The 17,972-nt window shown below is 40.1% G+C and overlaps 1 protein-coding gene and 1 long non-coding RNA gene across 2 annotated transcripts in view; one reads left to right on the forward strand and one right to left on the reverse strand.

The window, feature by feature from the left end:
• si:dkey-122a22.2 (uncharacterized) overlaps nucleotides 1-11,070 on the reverse strand; it is a 37,198-nt gene extending 26,128 nt beyond the window's left edge. Inside the window, exons 1-7 of the mRNA XM_057339886.1 lie at nucleotides 10,914-11,070; nucleotides 10,456-10,615; nucleotides 10,291-10,362; nucleotides 9,582-9,658; nucleotides 8,836-8,936; nucleotides 6,300-6,416; nucleotides 5,066-5,140 (exon numbers count right to left, since the gene is read on the reverse strand). Of these exons, the coding sequence (XP_057195869.1) occupies nucleotides 5,066-5,140; nucleotides 6,300-6,416; nucleotides 8,836-8,936; nucleotides 9,582-9,658; nucleotides 10,291-10,362; nucleotides 10,456-10,615; nucleotides 10,914-10,976 (665 nt within the window). The 5' untranslated portion in view covers nucleotides 10,977-11,070. The remainder of the gene's footprint in view (nucleotides 1-5,065; nucleotides 5,141-6,299; nucleotides 6,417-8,835; nucleotides 8,937-9,581; nucleotides 9,659-10,290; nucleotides 10,363-10,455; nucleotides 10,616-10,913) is intronic.
• LOC130557819 (uncharacterized) lies at nucleotides 6,428-9,364 on the forward strand. The gene is made up of 4 exons (XR_008963357.1): nucleotides 6,428-6,758; nucleotides 7,637-7,770; nucleotides 8,892-8,963; nucleotides 9,099-9,364. It is a non-coding gene; the product is annotated as an uncharacterized LOC130557819 (long non-coding RNA).
• Nucleotides 11,071-17,972: the final 6,902 nt, after the last annotated feature.

Here is a 17,972-nt window from a genome sequence, read left to right on the forward strand (position 1 = left end):
AAAAATAAGTCTTTCCCCCTCACCCCCTCTCTCCATTCATTCTAAACACACAGGTGAACAGAGGATATACTTTTCCCACTTCCGCCCCCACCAGGTGCCGTAATCAACATAAGTGATCAATGAATCACCAACAAACGTATGCACCAATGAAGCACCAACAAACGTATTCCCCAAAAAGATGGCTTGAGAAGGAGAGGTGCTGGCCTAGCTTGGAGAAAGGTTGCATGTGCGTGTTCTGGTAGGAGTTTAGTGAGCTGGAAGGAAAAGGGCAGTGAGGCACTTGGGGAGGAAAGTAAAGAGGCCGTGCTGAAAGTAAAGAGGCTTTGGGAAGCGAAGTGGAGAAGCTGCAGCGTCCTCTAAAGAGGACTAGACTCTGCTAGGGCGGACGCTGCTGCGGCAGTATGAAAAAATAGAAAATAGAAATAAAACAGGCTTCGTGAAAAGTGTTAAAGGGGGTCTCTGAGGAGTGGAGGAAGTAAAAGCTGTGGCGGCCTCGAAGAAGAGGACTGGGCTTCTGTGAGAGCAGATGCTCTGCAATAGTGGGAAACGATAGAAGGGCTCCTGCGGGAGCGGCACTGCTGCTGCAGTTGGGAGAAGGTGGTTTCGGCTGCGGCAGAGCATTGATGGAAGCACGGGCCACTGCGGGGCCGGTCGCTGCGGCGATACTGGCTTTGAGTTAGAAGGCGTCTGCTGCGGCAGAGCAAGTGATGGAAACACGGGCCCCTGCGTATGCGGTCGGGATACTGGCTTCGAGTTAGAAGGCATATGCCTTCGAGGTAGAAGGCGTCTGTTGCGGCAGATCAAGTGATGGAAGCACGGGTTCAAGTGATGGAAGCACGGGCCCCTGCGGGGGCGGTTACTGCGGCGATGCTGGCTTCGAAGTTATAAGGCATCTGCTGCGCTAGAGCATGAACTGGAATCACGGGCCCCAGCGGGGTTGGTCGCTAGAACAGTGGTGCATTCTGTTACTGTATGGATCGAGCTATGAGGGTCCAATGGGCTTCTTTGATGAGGGAGCGATCTGACCTGATGTAGCTTTTGAAAGCCTCAGAAGACCAGCGACCCAGGGTTTGGATCTGGGAATCGGAGAGGCCTTTCTGGGCGGCTGTGGTTGCTGCTCCTATGCGGAAGGAGTGCCTAGAAAAATTGTTAGAGGGGAATCCAGAAAGCTGTAAAACATGTTTAAGGTGTTTCTGGAACCAAAAACAGGTTACCGGGCGATTGGAATCGTCCACGAAAAGTGGGTCGGAGGGAAGTTTAACCTGAGGACGTCGGAAATGCAGGTATGCTGAAAGGACTTGGTATGGTTGGATGGGGGACCGGAGATTGAAGATGTAGATGTGGTGTTCTTTTCTCATTTGGTCGGTCTTGCTTTGTATGATGAAATATGAAATGGAGTCTGAGTCTATAATGGATAAATCTGAGAATGTTGGGTGGAGTTTAGGGATGAAGTTGGCCATGGTGGTGAGCTCTGAGCATCGAAGGAAACCGAAAAAAGCTAAGACGAACATGGCGTCTAGCGTACGTGCTGTGTAGGCTGAGTTGTGGCCTTTGCGGAGGGTGGATATGCATTTGGACAGGACTTCCAAAGTGATGGGTAGCCTGGGATCTAGACGGGTAGGTTGGGTTTTTTCAATGCCTTTGATGATCAAACCCATACCCTTTAATGGAGCCGGCTTGTAAGTTTTTTACTGTGTTGAGGTAGGAGACGAAGGAAGTTATGGTGAGTAGAGTGAAGTCGGCGAAGGGCAGGTTGTAGGATTGGTGGAAAGCTTTAAAATTTTTCCAAGCTGTTAGGTAGGTTTGGAGAGTTCTTGAGGAGACTGCTTGGATAATTGAATCAATTGAGGCATCTCTGAGAGCTTTTAGTGGATGATTAAGAGGAATATGAGTGCTGAATAAGGAGGAACCGGGGTTGGGTAAAGGTCTGCCTCCAGCACCAGCTGCCTGAATCTCTGGAAGGCGAAACGGGAGAGTGAGTCGGCTATTTGATTTTGGCAGCCGGGAACATGCTTAGCAGTGAGCAAGAATTGGTCGCATGCTGAGATCCATGTTAAACGTCTCATTAAAGGCATTAATGCAGGGGAATGGGAGCGGCCTTTGTTTATACATTGCACAGTTGCCTGGTTATCGCAGTGGATGACAATGCTGGTGGCAGACCACTCTTTTCCCCATAAAAAGGCTGCGATGACTATTGGGTATAATTCGAAAAGCGCGGAGGATGAAAGAGGTTCTGGGAAGTTGGAGAGTTGCGGAGGCCATGTGGAGGCGAACCAGCGGCTGCGGTAAAATCCTCCGAAACTAACGGACGGGGCGGTGTCAGTGTATAATTGAATGTCAGTGGGATGGGATATCATGCTTTCGTAAAAGAAAGAAATGCCGTTCCACTGATTTAGAAATTTTATCCATAAGCTGAGCTCGTTGCGACATGGGCTGGTTAAGGATAAAAGATCCTCGAGCGTGTGAACGGAAGATGCGAAAGAGAGGAGATGCGAGATGAAAGGGCGGCCTTGGGGAATGATGCGCATCACAAAGTTAAGGTAGCCGAGTACTGAAAGCAACTCGCATTTGGAACAGGAAGAGTTATCGAGCAGTGTAGAATAGGGCTGGGCGATGTGTTGGGGGAGAGAGGTGACAGATAGGAGCCGCTAGCGGAGGCAGCCTCACGCTTTGGGTGAATCCTTGGGTGAAGACAGGTGGAAAAAAGAGGTTGCTGGGGCCTAGCCCGCTAGCAGAGGCAGCCTCACGCTCTGGTCGGCTCCTGCGGCAAAAGAAGAAAAAAAACCAGGAGGGAAAGAGGCCAGGCCCTGCACTGTTGGTAAAGGCAACCCCGCGCTGGCATTGGACGGGGCGTGGCAGGCCATTGGCCGGGCGGAAAAAAAGGAAGAGAAAGGAAGGAGACCGGAGGCATGCTCGTGCCGCTTGGCTGGTCCGCTGACTTTCCGGCCTGGAGAAGGCTGGGGATATCCGCCGGGGAAACCGGTGGGCAGCCCAGGCTAGCTGAAGGCCTGTTGCAGTGTTTTGATGACCGAGGTCCTTGTCCTGGGGTCGGTCGGGAATACAGAGTATTCCGAGCCTGATGAGATGAGGAGGTGGAACCTGCTGGGGAGGTTGCTTTGGGGAACGGAGCTCCTTGCTGGCTGAAACAGTATAGACTGTAAAGCTCTGCTTTATTCATCCTCCGGGAAAAATTGATGTCGGCATTTGAAAGGGCCAGCTTGAGCCCTGGACGGTTCATTTCTCGATGGCGGGGACGACCGGTAGGACTGAGGCTTAAGAAGAGGCTGGGGAAGGCAGTGGGGGTCTTTGACGTAGATGGGGAGAAAGGCCTTGCTGTCTCGGGTTTCGAGAAGCGGCATGGGTAGGCCGGCGGGCCTGAGATGAAACCGCGGGCTCGGTTGAGGCGGCCTGGCCGGGGCTGGAGATCTGGCTGGCATTTGCTGGCTCGGGCCTGATTATCGAAAGCCAGCCATGTTAATTATATGCTCGTGCTTATCCTTGCTGAGACTGGGTGATTGATTATCGAAAGCCAGCCGTGTTAATTATATGCTCGTGCTCCTCCCGAACCTTGTTTATAAAACATCATATATTGACGCTCAGTCAGCTCCCCTTGACGACACATTTTAACGCGCAGGGTACCCCTTTGGTGTCGTTTTTTGATGAGCACCAAAGGGGTACCCTGTTGCTGGGCCGAGATGCGTGCAATTCTTAGCATTTCATAATTATTTGTGATTTTTATATTTTGGAGCACCTTACCCCACCCCCACCCTAAAACTAACTTCTCAACCATATAAAACACAACACGTGAATAAAAGTACAGTCACAGGTATATTTATATATATATATTGCACAAACTGATCAAAGACAGTGTTAAAGAAGCCTCTTACAAACAACTCGTGTTGCAGACCTTTTTGCACCGAAGCCGTACAATAACTTTATATGAAGATGCCGTGTCCGTGAATGCACACAGTCAGCTCTCATTCAAAAAATATACCGGAACATTAGCTAGATGCAGTCGATCGCGGGAGCCAATACCGTTTCACGTTCAAAGCCAACGAAATGATGCGATCGGTCACGAGACACGGGAGAGCCAATGGCATCGAAGCTGACGTAACTCTTCTTCTGGCGCCAATTTTGAACGTCTGTTGTTCAGCTCACCGGATCTCAGATTTACGGCGGACGGTGATCGCTTTCGCAATAAACTGTTTCATTACTTCCTCAAACTGCCTGAATAGCGTCATGTAAATGCAAATATTCTGTCCATTAAACTTAAATCAAACCCCGAATATCCAAAATATAATTTTATAACGACGGTAAAATTTGCATGCCCTACACGTCGAAAAATGACGCCAAAGGGGTACCCTGCACGTTACGATTGGCGCTGACCGAGTGTCAAGAACTGACGAGTCGGGAGTGAGAATGTGTTTATGTAAACATTTGCTTTTACGATACAATTACAATTCTTTTGTGTTCTATTTAATTCAACACCACTGGTATAATTTAAAATTATTTTCTAAAAAAGTATAAAGACCCTTAAAGGAAATTATAATGTGGCAAATAATATAGACTTAAAATTTATATGAAAATTGTATACTTTTGTGTTCAATCTATGATTGACTAATAGTTGAATCTATGTAATTCTGTGTAATTTATGCAATATTAAAGGGACAGTTCACCAAAATGAAAATGATTTTATCATTTACTCACCCTCGTGTCATTCCAAACCTGTAAGACTTTCTTTATCTGCAGAACACAAAAGAAGATATTTCGAAGAATGTTGGTAACCAAACAACATTGGCCTCATTGACTTTTGAATGGACACAAAACACATTTCTTAAAATATCTTCTTTTGTGTTTCACCGACGAAAGAGTCATAAATAGGTGTTGACATGAGGGTGAATAAATATGTCAGAATTTTTTTTTTTGAGTGAACTATCCCTTCAATGTCACAGAATGACTTTGACCGAACGCTAATGGTTTTCAATAATTTCCAAACACTCGTCCGATCTATCAGAGGTTGGAAAAACATCTGTGCCTTTTCTTTCTCCCTCATTCTCTCTCTCACCAGTACCGCTGCCACTTCTCCTCTTCAAAGACATCTTCTGGGATCGGATCGATCAACACCAAGTCAGACACTTGCCTGAAGAAACAGAGCCAGAGAGAGACAGTCAAAAGACCACACAGAGGATGTTTCAAGAGCTCAGATAAGACCTCTCTCTCTCTCTCTCTCTCTCTCTCTCTCTCTCACGCACGCACGCACGCACGCACGCACGCACGCACGCACGCACGCACGCACGCACGCACGCACGCACGCACGCACGCACGCACGCACGCACGCACGCACACACACACACACACACACACATAGAGCGAGCTCTTCCAGTAATGAGTGAGAAATGAACAGCATCTCCAGTGTGTCTATTCAGTGAGATGGATGGGGTCAGTGCCACAGCATGGACAATATTTTCAGTCCACAGGCGCTACAGAGCTGACACAGCTAAATATATGACTGTCAGAGCTGCACATTAAATCTGTCATATGAAGGGTGGGGGGAGCCTGAGAGCTTTTTATAGTTATGCCAAGTGTATCTTAAACTGTTACCTTGTTAGGTCAGAAACATACAGTACTTTACGAAGTCCAATTGGACATGAGTAACAGAGCAAGACACAGGACTACCATATCTTTATAGTCTATGTTATGAATACTTCAGATTTAACATTGAAATTCTTATTTAGCCATATTAAACTTAACACTTACGACACATTTAACAGTGATATTATTATCTAGCCATATTGTATCTTTTTTTTTTTTTTTAAGATTTATTTTTGGCGTTTTTTGCCTTTATTTGACAGAGAGAGACTCTTTTCAGAGAGGACAGGAGGCAAAGTGGATGAGAGAGAGGGGGTAGGGTCGGGAAAGGACCACGGGGGTTCGACCACGGGGGTTCGAGCCGGGACTCGAACTCGGGTCGCCCAGGACGCACCGGCGCCACATGTCGGAGCACGAACCACTCGACCACCTGGCTCCGACCATATTGTATCTTTAACTAGAGGACAATTTGTTCCTTAAAGGGACAAAAAATTTTGTCACCATGTACTCGCCCTCGAGTTGTTCCAAGTCTGTATAAATGTGTTTTCCTACGATGGTAGTCAATGGGGCCATGAACTGTTTGGTTACAAGCAGTCTTCCAAATATCTTTCTCTGTGTTCATCAGAACAAAGACATGTATACAGATTTGGAACAACTCGAGGGTGAGTACATGATGACAAATTTAGTTTATTTTTAAACTGTAAACTTACGTGTCATGGATGTGGCTGTAGAACCTGCCGTTGAGCGTGCCCAGTTCAGAGCCAATCAGGATGAAGGGCGTGGCTAGATCCGCAGCCTTTATCAATCGGTGGAGGTCGTCCACCATCCTGAGAATGACAGGGAGCACAGTTACACGTGAGTGAAGTCTAGACGTGACTCATCTGGCAATTCGTTTATCACTGGGACACACAATGACACGCGTTTCCATTTGCTTCCAGACAGGACGCCTACTGTCCCAGACTGTCGCTCATCAATTAGCAGAGCGGTCAGCCATGTTACATGGAGGATAAACTGACCCCAAAACAGAGGATGACACACGAAATTAATAAGCACTGTGCGCCACAAGACACGAACAAGTCTGGTTTCTGACATCCTCATTAACTGAAATGCCATGAAGATTCAGTGGGCACAGGGTAGTGCAGTGGCATACATCTTTCAGATATGCAAAGGTTAGTTACAAAAATACCAAAATAAAACATGAAAAATAGAATAGATATTCAGAGTGGATTATTAACTTGGTGCACACATTAAACATTATGCACTGCTAACTTTTTTGTATTGTATTAAAAATAGCATGTGAAATAGATATTGCCTTCTTCATTCGTCACACAGAAAAATAAAAGGTCAAATTTTGAGGATTATATTTTTACAGAGAGCTCCGTTTGTATACTGCACATTTTCACAAATGTGTTATCTGGTCCATGCATTCAGAAAATGCATACTAGACAAAGTAGACACATGATAAATTCCTAAAATATTAAAGGAGCAATGTGGAGATTTTGGTGGCATCTAATGGTGAGGTTGCGAATTGCAACACCCCTCCCTTTAGAAGCACTACGACGGCTCTCACAGGACAAAGATGTTGTCACGTTTTCACTTCTTTGCTGTAGTAGATAACGTATTTACGAAACGCGCTCTGTAGAGAAGTTTGTCCGTTTAGGGCTACTGTAGAAACAACATGGTGAATTCCATGTAAGGGGACCCGTGGTGTATGTAGATAGAAATTGCTCAATCTAAGATAATAAAAACGCTTTATTATGTAAGGTCTTTATATACCTCTGTGTCTTCAGAGGTGTATAAAGACCTTACAGTTATGTATATTATATTGCATTTCTGTCAATAGATCCTCCAAAAAATTTAAGCATAAATCATATTGCAATATGAAAAGCTATCAAAAAAGCACAACATGGATGAAAATATTTATGAAATCTTTTAGTCTGTCTTCCAAGGATACCAGACATGAGAGAAAAGAGGACCCCTGATAACAACTCCCCGTCCCCCTTCTACACATCACTTTAATGCATGAGATTATGTACCATGTCAACAGCAACAAGATAAGAGTGACTTCACGTGTACGATGAAGAAGGCAGGACATTGTGTTGCCAAGGACAAGGACACAGAGATTGCTCTCCTGCGGTGTGATCAAACCGGGCGGCCAGCACTGATTGAAGACCAGAGGAGGTGTTTGTGAAGGACAGCAGACTTACAGACACCCATGGGTGAATTAAAGGGATACTTCACCCAAAAATGAAAATTCTGTCATAATTTACTCACCCTCAGATTGTTCCAAACCTGTATACATTTCTTTGTTCTGCTAAAAACAAAGAAAGATATTTTAAACAATGTCAGTAACCAAACAGATCTCATCCCCCATTGACTCTCATAGTATTTATTTTCCCTACTATGGCAGTAAAGGGGGATGAGATCTGTTTGGTTACTGACATTCTTTCAAATATCTTCCTTTGTGTTCAGAAGAACAAAGACATGTATACAGGTTTGAAACAATCGGAGGGTGAGTAAATTATGAGAGAATTTTCATTTTTGGGTGAACTATCCCTTTAAACCTGCTTATGTGCATAAGGGAACTAGCGGGCTGTTTCTTTCTTTTTTTTGATTCATCACACTATATAACCATCAAATCTTTATTTATTCTATAAAATATACATCAGAAATCTCTAAGACTTGAGCTTCAATATTTGACCATTGCTTTACAAAGGCAATCAAGATCGAATAGTTCACCCAGAATGGAAATGTATTCATGATTTACTCACGCTCATGCCATCCCAGATGTATATGCCTTCCTTTCTTAAGTTTAACAAATCATTTTTTGAAATAAAAATATTTATCAATTTATGTCCATGCATCGGTCCCCTATCGAAGCTCCAAAAAGCACATACATGCAGCATAAAAGTTATCCATGTGGCTCGGTGGGAGATGGGGAAATTTTCATTTTTGGGTGAACTATTTGTGTCAGTTTGATTCCCACTGATCACAAGGACTGAGAGACGTCCAAGTAGAATTTTGTATGCACAATTGGCATGTAAATTTCTTAATAACTCAATAAAATAATCTGCAGATATTCTCTGATAGCAAGTGATGCTAAAGTTAGGTATCGTTCTTGAATAATGCTCAGGGAAGATCATGTTTAGAGTCTTGTTTAAGGGCATCATGTCTATTGATATCGTGATTTAGTGATAAAACATGTGAAGCTTTTTTTTCAGACTGTAAGATATTTCATTACAATACCTTCCGGTGGTTGACATTCCCCAGACTTTCTTCATGCCTGTGGTTTCATTCTCCAGGGTTCTTCGGCTGAAACCCAAACCAACTCTGTCATAGGTGCACACCTGAGAAACAACAGAACACAGCTCGGGGTAAAGTCTTACTTTTGAGTAACAGCCAAAAATAATGGTATATGGATATGGGTTTATAATCATGCTGTACAATAGCACATGTCAGAATACCATGGTTCAACCATCTGATCATTTTATCACTCATTTTTATTCCAGCGTGTTTCCTAAAATTGGAATTCAGCACGTAACACCGGAGAAGGTAATAGCCAAAAGAAGCCAGAGAAGTTTGAGTAACTCCTTCTGTAACTGTTACCCGATAATTATATTTTTAAAAATTCTAACTGTACTTCCTGAAGTAATAAAACAGCAACTGCTTTAAAAACTTAAATTTAACCTTTCTAAGAAGAAAAAAAACGGTATGTCATTATGGCTTTTGTAACTAATGACTCAGACATAAATAAAATCTGTGAAATATCATTGAAATGCTTCTCTGTAAATAAAACATCCTTTGTTTGCATTAATGTGCATGTTGATTTAGACCTCTCAGACAGAGTGATCTTATGTAAAACATATTTAAAGACACTGTTAGCAATTCTTTTTGGAACGCATAACATAAAATGTCTTATAACACATGACAGATACTAGATGGTTGACATTCAGATCCAAACATACCTCACTCGAGGAGGTTTGTGAACTGACCTTTGTTGTTAATGACAGACTCTCCTGAACATGGTACCAGACATCTGAAGACATTCCTGCTGGAGCATCAAGAACCACTGAAACAAAAACATGTTCAGTCTAAACTTAATTTAAATGTGCACAACAAAGGTCTAAAGTGAACCTTTGGTTTCATCATTAGGAGGTTACATGTGTTGGTCCACTCTTATTTTATCATTAACAAGAGATAGTTGATATAGTCAAACTTATTAAAGGGACAGTTCACCCCAAAATTGAAATTCTGTCATCATTTACTTCAGATAGTTCCAAACCTATACAAATGTCTTTGTTCTGCTGAACACAAAGAAAGATATTTTGAAGAATGTCAGTAACCAAACAGATCTCATTCCCCATTGACTCCCATAGTATTTATTTTCCCTACTATGGCAGTAAATGGGGGATGAGGTCTGTTTGGTTACTGACATTCTTCCAAATATCTTCCTTTGTGTTCAGCACAACAAAGAAATGTATACAGGTTTAGAACAACTTGAGGGTGAGTAAATGGTGACAGAATTTCATTTTTAGGTGAACTTCCCCTTTAAGATGTTAGACAGTTTTATTTGTTCTTTGAAACAAAATGCAGTTGGAACAAGCAGATTTTAAGAACCGTTTAGGATGAATTAGACTTAAAAAAACAATATTCAATTTTTTAACAGTACTGACAGAAGTTCAGAATGCGCATTTAACCTACCAACTGGTTGTCCATGTCCCTTGCACAAAAGGTGGATCTTCTGTCCCAGACCGATATCTATTAACTGAGCACCTACAAATTGAAAGACATTCAAATAAACCAGCGTGTCCAAAAAAATCAAAAACTACATTAACCTGCACATACTCAAGACCTCTGGACCCCCACCTGTAGGTGACAGCACCTGTCCTTCTCTCTGCAAAGAGGCGTAGTTCAGGAAAGCTGGTATGAAGATGAGGAAGAGCAGAACCTTCATCCAGAAAGACACAACAGACCAACAGCTCCTCTGAGAGACAGCCACAGCAGTCACACCAGTGTCATCTGATGTCTGTGAACGAATCATGGTATTTCAAACAGTGTATGCAGCGTGATATCCTATACTAAATAAAAAAGTACTTATTTATTTATTGTATTATATGCATACAGTTTTTTTTGACCTCGACATAAGGTATTTTCACTTTGCTGCAGTGTAGTTTATTCACAGAAATGTACTACAGTTTTTACACGATAAGATGATGTCATATCAAAATAAAGAACACCACGATGTTTCCTTTGTACACCTCCAGAAAAGCTTATGGTACTATTTTCAGAAGTGTACACACGTTACTGAGATTATATTTTATTACCTTCTTTCTCTCAGGTTTGACACTGTCACCATCTTCTCGTCCGCTGGTCCTTTTGCGCAACATCTTTTTTTTACTTATTCACAAATGAGACAGATAATATTAGATTAGAATGAATGAGAGCAATAATAACGCATGGGGCACTTCCGCATTGACAGGAGCCCGTCAAGTACATAACGCGTTTCGTTAACGTCGACCTGCGAATGCGTTCATAATATCCTAATATATTTTTTATAAATATTATAATACGATATTTTTTCTGTCATATCAACATAGTAATAATAAATGACAAAGTGTCGTTATTATTTTATTCTAAATGTAATAATATTTTTATTGGGCCCTATTTCTTTTCGATAATTTTATCAAAAACACCATAACAGTACCTATTAGAAAGTAAATTATCCTTCTTTTTTCTATAAATAAAACTATAAATGTGATGTTTGCTTGTGAGAAAAAATATACAGCTTGTTACCTTTACGTGGTAGGTCTAGTACTCAAGTTATATTAATACAGCTGTCCTGTAGGAGGCGCTGTGGGACCTATGTGTAATAAGCCTATGCAGTATGCATTTTACAGAAGACATACAAATTCAAAAATGAATTTGTATGAATTAAATATAAGTCATATTCTGATTATGTTATAGGCCTACTAACAGAAGGACAAACAGGACCCCTGGAAAGATGTTAGAGTGTTCTTCAGACAGAGCTGCACTGTTAGTGAATATTTAGTGTGACAGCAGATTATAAAGGTCATTCACAGCACAGCTTTCTGTCACACAAGGTTATTCATGAGTGTGAGTGAATGTAACACATGCTCGAAAGGACACTGACTCTTGAACTTTCTATAGGTCCCGTTCAGAGTTTAATTATGTAAACAGGCTGGTGGTGGTTTTTGTTTTACATTAGTACATGTTTTATGTATCCGCTTACTTTTGGTTCACATCAGAAAACATCCATATAAAACAGCGTCTTCAGCCTATGGGCGTCACTGTTTTTGCCAGTTATCCCAGTTTTTCTTTTTAGACGGTGAAATGAATAAAATGTATACTTTTACGGTTCTTTCGGTAAAACGTGAGGAAAATTAAGCAAAGTGACAGATAAATAACACTTCAAGCTGTGCCTCAGACATGAGGTGTACCATCATGTGATCAAAAGCGTCTTTCTGTCATCACATCAATCACTGAAAGGTACACAACAACACTTTAAAAATTGACTGTTTTTATTTATTAATTTTATTAATTTATTTATTTCATGTCAAAGTGCCAATTTTCACGCTCTGTTAAAACATCCTTATGAAAAATCACCACTACTTCACCTACATTAGCTTCCCTATAAATGAAGTAGCCTATATATGAGATCTCTCCATTTATTTCCTTCATTGTTTAGACGACATTAATGAATCTCATTTGTATTTTTAGTCATGTAATTAGACAAATAGAAAAAGTGGAACTGGTTTTTAGTGGAAGCACCAATGCTGTGTTCCTGACGTCGGATGTAGGATATTTCCAACATCAACTCGGAAATCATTTCCGTAACAACGCTGTTTTAATAATAAATATTTTTTGTTTTAGTGTGACTAAATGCCTCACTAAATCCAGAAGTTATTTCCGATTTGAGGTGGGAAATATGATTGTGGACCCAGCATAACATTTATAGTTCAGATGGCTCCAGCTCTTTAAGTATCTAAAGGTAAACAACCTTTGATATATTGTTGGCAAAAAATATATGCACGACATTTGCCAGCATAAAATCTTGATATCTGCATTTTGTTTTTTCTGCTGTTTCAGAACTCAAAACTGAATCATGACTCTTTTGAGTCGACTCTCTTACATAGGTCAAACCCATGGGTCAAACAGAAGTGCACGTTCTGAATCGTGATTCAGTTCAGGTCATTTGAATAGTTCACTCAAGCACTGAATCGAATTAGAGTGGTTGCTCACTTCGTATAAGAAGCTAGCGCGCCTCGATGTGGATTGTGGGATTGAATTGAACACGCTTGTCTTCGAAACGCGATACTTTTATTAACAGGTAGAACAGTTACCTACAATCAACTGAAACCAAGCCAAGATTAGCCATACATCAATTCTGGACAGGTGGCTGCAGGTAAATAAAATTGCTTTCTAACTAAAAAGAGTATTAAACAGTACCATGACTTATTACACGGCTCATTGGAATGATTGATTCTAATTGGCCAGTCACGACATTTGCAGGTTCGTTATTCCCAGATAACAACATCTCAAAACTAATAACACAAGGTAACCCGTAAGCAGCAAATCATTTTGACAGTTTTTTTGGACAATTTAAATATAAATATGTCTTTTAATTACATATATGACATTATATTTACAAATGATTAAACAAAATTGCCTGTTCGTGACATTTGAACAGTTGTATCACACTGAAGGGGCTTATAACAGCCGGCTGCTTGTACATTATCCCGCTTATTACACGGCTACTTGCCACATGAAAAAATAACTGGACATAAAATGTGAATTGGAAATATTTTATTAGCTCATTTTTACCGAATGCAGACCTTCCGCGAGGAAAAGCCGTTTAGTTTCGGTTTTAAGGTAAGAAACGACGTTCAAACCTCATGAACAGGCAATTTGGTTTAATCATTTGTAAATATAATGTCATATATGTGATTAAAAGTCATATTTATAAATAATTTTGTGTAATATTAAACTGCCCCTCTCAAAATGATTTGCAGCATCCGGGTTACAGGTTGTTATTAGTTTTGAGCGGTTTTTATTCGAAAACAACAACCCTTGGAATGTTGCGACTGGCCAATCAGAATCAAGCATTCAAATGAGCCGTGTAATAACGCGAAATAAGCTCTTCGGTGTGATACAAGATGTCTGGGCTTATTTCTGCACATACGTACATTATCCCTTACATAACTTACACATACCATGGTGTAATAATTATTGCATATTTGAAGTAGTTTGAAACAGTAGGCTTTGTTTTGTTTGGAAACTAGTACTCAGTTGATATGTTGACAGATTTTTTCTGCAGTTAGACAGGAGTATATCGTTGACAGTTGTTATCATAGGGTAAGTTGTTATGCAGAAAGCTGATGTGTGTGATGCATGCATTTCAACATGGCATTGCACGCTTAGAATCAATTTAAGTTTAACTTTAACAGAGTTTATGATTTAAAAATCATGTGCGGTCCATATGGAAGTATTTCAATGCCATTAGTCTTTGAAGCAAAAAAGCATGTTGAATTACCACTAATCAAAAATAAAGCTGTTGCATTACCAGTGCTAGCATTTTTAGAGTCTGCAATTCAATATGGTTGTATATTTAAGCTGTGAATATTTCAAATTGAAACATTTCACGCACAATTTCACCGTTAAAAAGTTCAATAATCAAAATTCGCCTTTTAAATTTCACTTATAAAATTCAACTTGTTATAAAATACAACCTTAAATTTTCGACAGACAATTTTCAGTCCATATTATTTCGGTTTAAAAATTCGATTCCACAAATTCAGTGGTTCAAATTCGACTTGAAATTCAAAGTTTCACATCCGGGAATCCCAGGAGAAGCAATAGAGCGCCGATTCCGCCAATGCATGATCTCTACCTGCTGCCTGACCGCTTCACCAGCAGGTGGTGCAAGTCGCTTCTGACGAAGACCAAAGCAAGAAATGCAGATACTTTTTATATGTTTGCAGCACAGTCCACTCATCTGCTCGATTAAGTGAATTTATTTGATCTCATAGATCTCTTCTTATGCATCATCAACATCAGAAATTTTAGGTTTCCTGCTCTGGCTCGAAGGAATTAAGTTATTTTTTACTTCAGCACATCGTGTTCACATAAATACTATGCATCATCAGCATTTACAGGACATGTATTGTGTTTGAAGCGGTCAAATAACTGAGATCTCAACTAGGAGCTTATTGACCCGTACTCTCCCATGTGCTTCTGTTTATATGAAGTAGCTGCAATCTCAATAAACATTCTTTTTATTTTCCTTGCATGATCTTGTTTTAATTTGAGACTCTCAGAACATGCTGGATGTTGTGGAATTGTGGAAACGTTCGTTTGTTAATACGAGACAGAAAAACTGATATTTTAGCCAAGCGAACTTCTTGAGCAGGCCAGATAAAATAGACCAGATAAAAATAGTCAGCACTTTCTTTAGAACCCGACTAGACCCGAAACGTCTTGTGCAGCCTGCAGCCAAGCAAGATACCTCACGGCGTTATGGATCTATACGCGCAAAGATAAAAACTTTTGTTGCATGCTGTGTGCGTTTCCCAATAATGTGCCACACACGAACATGCGAGTATGACTACACGCTAATTGCTTGAGTTGCTGTCTGTTCATTAAATGCTAAAATGTCAATCACTCACGGTATATTAACCTAATTATGTCTTGTAAAGTTTGGCGTAACACATATTTGTTGTTTACCTAACCATAAAATGTAATTAATTTGTGTCTTTCGGGGCGATTGGTAAAAGCACATTCATTATAAATTACCAGAGACCCGATGCCATATCGGACACGACCTGTGCCCAAGGCATATTTTGTCAATGTTTTAGACCCGAAGCCGCTGGGACACACGAGGACCTCTCTAACATAGCCCCCACCTCAACGCAAGTCAGTTTGCATGGCCGAGCAGTGAAAAATATATTTAATTACTGGTCAGAAAACAATATGAGTGCTCCATGGCAATATACACAACTATCTGTAGATGTTGCTGTTTGGCAACATCTACAGATGTTATAATAATTTTTAATCTATATGCTCACATAATAAGTCAACATATTGTTAAATTTATGCATTTTAAATCACAGAAATACACTGAAACCACGTTGGAGAAACACGTAATGTACGTGTCTAAAATGTATGTGTACAGTTCAGTTAAATTATCAAATTTACCCTCTTTAAACTTACGCTAAACATTTAGCTGAATATCCACAACATGTATGGTGGCATGGTGGAACAAAAACGTTATAAGCTTGCAAGATTTGCTAAGGGCCTACTATGCCCCTTTAGCGTCCACGGACCACGCCATCACGGCCGGTGTACCATATGCTAAAACGCTTAATGTTGCTTAATCTTCAGACCAGATGATTAGTATAGCCTATACCTTTTTAATAACCGTAGGCTACAGAAATGCGGAAGAGCCCTAAATATGAATGCAAAAAGCACAAAATGACACAATGAGAATTTTAGCATGTCCCCCCGTATTTCTCACATAATACCAGAACTAGGTATAGGTGTCTTTATTGTTGCAGTATTTCAGTTTGTTTTTTTATTCATTCGTTCATACAATAGGTTACAATTGGCTTTATTTTGTTTGCGTTCTCAGATTTCAGATGAAAAGTATAGGCATAATTATTTCCATTGATATTTCTCTTTTAAGTGGTGTAGTTATTCCTTTGTTTAAGTTACATTTATATCCTACATTTACTAAATATTTTACAATTACGTTTTTAAGAAAAGACTGTTATTTATATTGTAGATTATTTTACGTTCTGATGAAAAATTGTTCATGGCTTGTTCTTACATCTGTTTTCATTACTATTTCAGTTAGCCTACTACTATTGTCTGTTTAAAATGTATAATTATTGCTATTTTTCCTATTTAGTTTTAAACCGAAATAAAATGTTTTATTTGAATTTAAATGTTAAGTTTATTGTGATGGTGTTATGTAACTAATGTAATGATTTAAAAACTTGTTGTCTTGTTTTCTGGCACATTTAATCAGATACCATTGCATGTGTCATTCAAATAGCTTCATGCAATTAGCTTATTTTATTCAAACACAGTATGATTCAGTAATTGACTGTAACATACAATTTTCTCATCCTCGAAACTCAAACCATTATTTGATGACTTAAGATCGTGCTTATCAAAAGCACGATTTTATGTTTGCATTTGGCGAGCTACAGAAATTATATTTTGCGTGCATATGATACGCATGTGTTTTGCGTGCACTTTTTATGTACATACCGACTTAACCCACACCATACCAAGGGGTAATCATATGCACGTAAAAAGTAATGAATGCGTATAAATAGCAAGCCAAATACAAACATAAACTCTTACTATAGATAGGCAGTACTAGTAGATCGGGTAGGATATTTAAATAATTAAATTAATATTATAAATGTATGAATAGTCCACTGATTCCAGGCCACCTGGAATTGTCCCCGTGCTCCATGTCCGTTCCAGGGCTGATAGTGGTGAGCTAAGCTGCCAGTACAAGAAACAATTATTTTTTTCTTGATGATGCATAAGAGATCTATGAGATCAAATAAATTCACTTAATCGAGCAGATGAGTGGACTGTGCTGCAAACATATAAAAAGTATCTGCATTTCTTGCTTTGGTCTTCGTCAGAAGCGACTTGCACCACCTGCTGGTGAAGCGGTCAGGCAGCAGGTAGAGATCATGCATTGGCGGAATCGGCGCTCTATTGCTTCTCCTGGGATTCCCGGATGTGAAACTTTGAATTTCAAGTCGAATTTGAACCACTGAATTTGTGGAAGCGAATTTTTAAACCGAAATAATATGGACTGAAAATTGTCTGTCGAAAATTTAAGGTTGTATTTTATAACAAGTTGAATTGTATAAGTGAAATTTAAAAGGCGAATTTTGATTATTGAACTTTTTAACGGTGAAATTGTGCGTGAAATGTTTCAATTTGAAATATTCACAGCTTAAATATACAACCATATTGAATTGCAGACTCTAAAAATGCAAGCACTGGTAATGCAACAGCTTTATTTTTGATTAGTGGTAATTCAACATGCTTTTTGCTTCAAAGACTAATGGCATTGAAATACTTCCATAGGTCCACTTGTCACTCATTCCAGATCGGCAATCTGACTCTGGTCTTTTCTGCCGGCAGGATTCAGTTCTCTCAGATCTGGCCGATGTATTTTTAATGAACCATTTAAAGGGCATAAACTCTGCCTCACTAGACTCACAACATGAAGAGCCAATCTGCCCACTGACACAGTAATAATATTTACATACTATATTTGCAATACTCTTAAATTAAATATTACTTGTGTTTTGTTGCATTTGCCCTAGCAAGCAGTT

Source organism: Triplophysa rosa, linkage group LG8, assembly GCF_024868665.1.
Source record: "Triplophysa rosa linkage group LG8, Trosa_1v2, whole genome shotgun sequence".
NCBI lineage: Eukaryota > Metazoa > Chordata > Actinopteri > Cypriniformes > Nemacheilidae > Triplophysa > Triplophysa rosa.